The 3,605-nt window shown below is 48.5% G+C and overlaps 1 protein-coding gene across 1 annotated transcript in view; it reads left to right on the top strand.

Annotated features, from left to right (window-relative positions):
- The first annotated feature begins 390 nt into the window (after window positions 1–390).
- The window catches only part of LOC105888469 (DNA dC->dU-editing enzyme APOBEC-3C-like), a 12,913-nt gene continuing 9,698 nt past the window's right edge, over window positions 391–3,605 (top strand). The window contains exon 1 of the mRNA XM_023509196.1: window positions 391–422. Within this exon, the coding sequence (XP_023364964.1) occupies window positions 406–422 (17 nt within the window). The 5' untranslated portion in view covers window positions 391–405. The remainder of the gene's footprint in view (window positions 423–3,605) is intronic.

Genomic DNA, 3,605 nt, shown 5'->3' with positions numbered 1-3,605 from the left:
TTGCTTGAGCTCTGGAGTTTGAGATCATTATTTGTGTGAAGACAACAGGGTATCTTTCCAGATACAGGCCTGAAGGCCATGTCATTGAGAGTCAAACAAAAGACAGTTTGTTTGACTATCTTTTTCACTGGGCAATCCCCAGAGTTCCCGCAGCACCAGGCTCAGTGGCGGAAGGAGGGGGGGTGACTCTCCATCAGAGCGCCCTCCTCCAGGACCAAGCAAAATAAAGTTGGAAGACGCCTCCTCCCACTCCCCTGCCTCAGCAGAAAGAGGGTGGAGCCATCACTCACAGGCCTGTGGGAGGTCACTTTAGGGAGGGGTGTCTTACTACCCCAAGGGCTACCAAACCAGAAAATGAAACCTTACTGCCCCAGACAAAGACGAGGGCAGGGACAAGGCTGCAGGATGATTCCACAGATCAGGTACCTCTGCCTTTCTGCCCCGGGACCCCTGCTGCCCCTCCTGGCTCGTGGCCCCTGCTGTGCCCCTCCTGACCTGCCCCCATTGGTGTGGACCTGGGCTTACCCTCTCCCGGTTCCCTGCAGCACCCTTGCCATGGAGGGTCTTTGGTCTGGTCCGTGGGCACCCCCACTGTTGCCCTGGCCTGCCCCTCCCCGGGCTCTGCTTCCCCTACCCAGCCTCATTGGAAGCCAGACTTTCAGTGGCAGACCCCCCCCCCGCCCCCAGGCACTTCTTGCCATTCCTGAGAGCTGAACCAAAGGATCTTTTTTTTTTTTTTTTTTTTTTTTTTGAGACAGGGCCTCAAGCTGTCCCCCTGGGCAGAGTGCTGTGGCATTACAGCTCACAGCAACCTCCAACTCCTGGGCTCAAGCGAGTCTCCTGCCTCCGCCTCCCAAGTAGCTGGGACCACAGGCGCCCGCCACAACGCCTGGCCATTTTTTGTTGCAGCCGTCATTGTTGTTTGGCGGGTCCGGGCTGGGGATTCGAACCCACCACCTTAGGTGTACGTGGCTGGCGCCTTAGCCAGTTGAGCTATAGGATCAGTTGAACCTAGGATCTTTGAAACAACTGGGAATTACTAACAATTCTCTTTCAAGACATTGCTGGATTTTGTGTAATATTTACACGGTTTCCACACCAAGTCTTAGGAGAGGGTGGGGTGGAGGGGAGAGCTCTCTAAGGCCAGAAGATAAATTCTCTTTCCAAGGACTTCTGCACTGTGAGGGGAGGAGTAAGGCAGAGACCCGTAATCTCTGCAGCGCCTGGGTGATCACGCTCACCTTGTGCAACAGGGACACTAAAATGGAAAGAGAGCCAGGCGCGGTGGCTCATGCCTATAATCTCAGCACTTTGGGAGGCCAAGATGGGCGGATGGCCTGAGCTCACGAGTTCGACACCAACCTGAGCTAAAGCGAGACCCCCATCTCTAAAAAATAGCTGGGTTTTGTCGCAGGTGCCTGTAGTCCCAGCTACTCCGGAGGCTGAGGCAAGAGAATCACTTGAGCCCAAGAGTTAGAGGTTGTGAGCTATGACACCAGGGCACTCTACCGGGGGTGACAAAGTAAGACTCTGTCTCAGAAAAATAAAAAATAAAATAAAATGAAATGGAATGAGAGAAAAACTGGAATGATCAGGAGAAAGGCTCATACTGTAAACTTTAGTACAAAGGATAGCCGGGTCCCTGGTGTCCACTCCCGCAGGTCACAGGATGCAGTAGCTGGACTTGGTCTGGCCAGGGGACCCAGCCCCATCACTCACCAGCTCTGTGAACCTGGCAGGTGACTCCACCCCTGTGTGCCTCTGCCACCTGATCTGTAAAATGGGATGTCCTGCAGGCTTTAGGTGGTGACAAGTGCCCAGATACATTCAGTGAGTAGAGCGGTAGCTCAGGTTGTAAACAGGGGGTCTCAGAGTTAAAAACACTTTTATTACATGGGCAGGTAGAAAGTCAGGAATGAATGGAGCTGAAATGTCCAACCCCCTTTTTAGGGTGGGAAGTTTTGTTTTCCTTTGTTTATTCCTTTTTCTTTTCTTTCTTTCTTTCTTTTTTTTGAGACTGAGTCTTAAGCTGTTGCCCTCAGTAGAGTGCTGTGATGTAACAGCTCACAGCAACCTCAGATTCTTGGGCTTAAGTGATTCTCTTGTCTCAGTCTCCCAAGTAGCCGGGACTACAGGCTCCTGCCACAACATCCGACTATTTTTGTTGTTGTTGTTGTTGTTGCAGTTGTCATTGTTGTTTAAGTTTGAACAGGCCAGGTTTGACCCTGCCAGCTACAGTGTATGTGGATTGCGCCATAACCACTGTGCTACAGGCACTGTCTTTTTCCTTTTCTCTTCTTTTCTTTTGAGACAGAGTCTTATTATGTCACCCTCGGTAGAGTGCTGTGGCGTCACAGCTCATAGTGAGAGGGAGCAGTTATGATCCTATTTTTTAATATTATTATTATTTTCCTTGCTTTGCCTTTAAATAGTGATGGTAGTAGCAAAAATAGAAAAGATAAAAAGCTGGGGAAGAAGGAAGATGGGGGAGGGAGGAGGCAAGGGCTGCAGGAAGCTCCAAGGTCATAAATCAAATCAGGTACGCAGCCCAAGTGGCGACAACCAATCAAAAGTTCAACACCTCCACCCTAGCTAAGACCCCAACCACGAAGAGACAGCTGACTTATCAGAACCCCAAGACCTCCCTAGTGACCAATAAGTGACCAGACACTAGCTTCTTCCTGAGCCATCTTCTTCAGCATTTGATTACAACCCATAGTACTTTGCAGAAAAGTGTATAAAAGTTTCCCTGGCCTTTGTTTAGGGGCCACTCCTCGCTGTTTCTGCTTTTGTCATGGGAGTGACCCGAGCATATGCCTGATAAGAATAAACTCCTTGGTTTTTCCATGTGTGAGTATGGACTCTCAGTGGTAATAATTTTAGCCTTAACAATAGCAACCTCAAACTCTTGGGCTTAAGTTAAGGTGACCAGATTTTAACATTGGTAAAACAGGACACCATTTATCAGGGTGGGACAGGGGTGGGGCGGATTTTCATAGAACGCGAAAATAGTATTGTAATTTTTTTAAAATTTCAACATAAGTACAATTTACAAATATAATACATTAAAAAAATTATGTATAGGGCAGTGCCTGTGGCTCAAAGGAGTAGGGCACCAGTCCACCTGGGTGACCTTGTCCAGGAGGGGAATAGGGAGTTTACATTAGCCTTTTCATTTCCAAATGAAGTTACATTAACCTCTTCATTCCCAAATGGAATTACATTAACCTTTTCAGCAGCCGTATATTCTCTTCCCGTATATTCCCTTCCCGTTGTCCTGCCCTTCCCTAGATTATTGTGCATTCTTTCCAAAAATCGGGGCTTTTTAAAAATGCCGTGGGAGACAGGACAAATTGTTAAAAATTGGGATGTCTGGTCACCTTAGCGTAAGTGATTCTCCTGCCTTAGCCTCCCAAGTAGCTGGGAGTACAGGAGCCATCACAACGCCTGGCTATTTGTTCTTGTTGTTGCAGTTGTCATCGTTGTTTAGTAGGCCTGGGCTGGGTTCCAACCCTCTAGCGCCGGTGTACATGGCCAGCTCCAAACGCTGAGATATGGACGCTGAGCCCCTTTGTTTATTTTCTTTTTTTTTTTTTTTTTTTTTT

The sequence above is a fragment of the Otolemur garnettii genome, unplaced genomic scaffold (assembly GCF_000181295.1).
Source record: "Otolemur garnettii isolate 467f Iridium unplaced genomic scaffold, OtoGar3 scaffold00007, whole genome shotgun sequence".
In the NCBI taxonomy this organism is placed as follows: domain Eukaryota; kingdom Metazoa; phylum Chordata; class Mammalia; order Primates; family Galagidae; genus Otolemur; species Otolemur garnettii.
The sequence above is the reverse complement of the archived record's forward strand: the minus strand, read 5'-3'. Positions and strand labels throughout refer to the sequence as shown.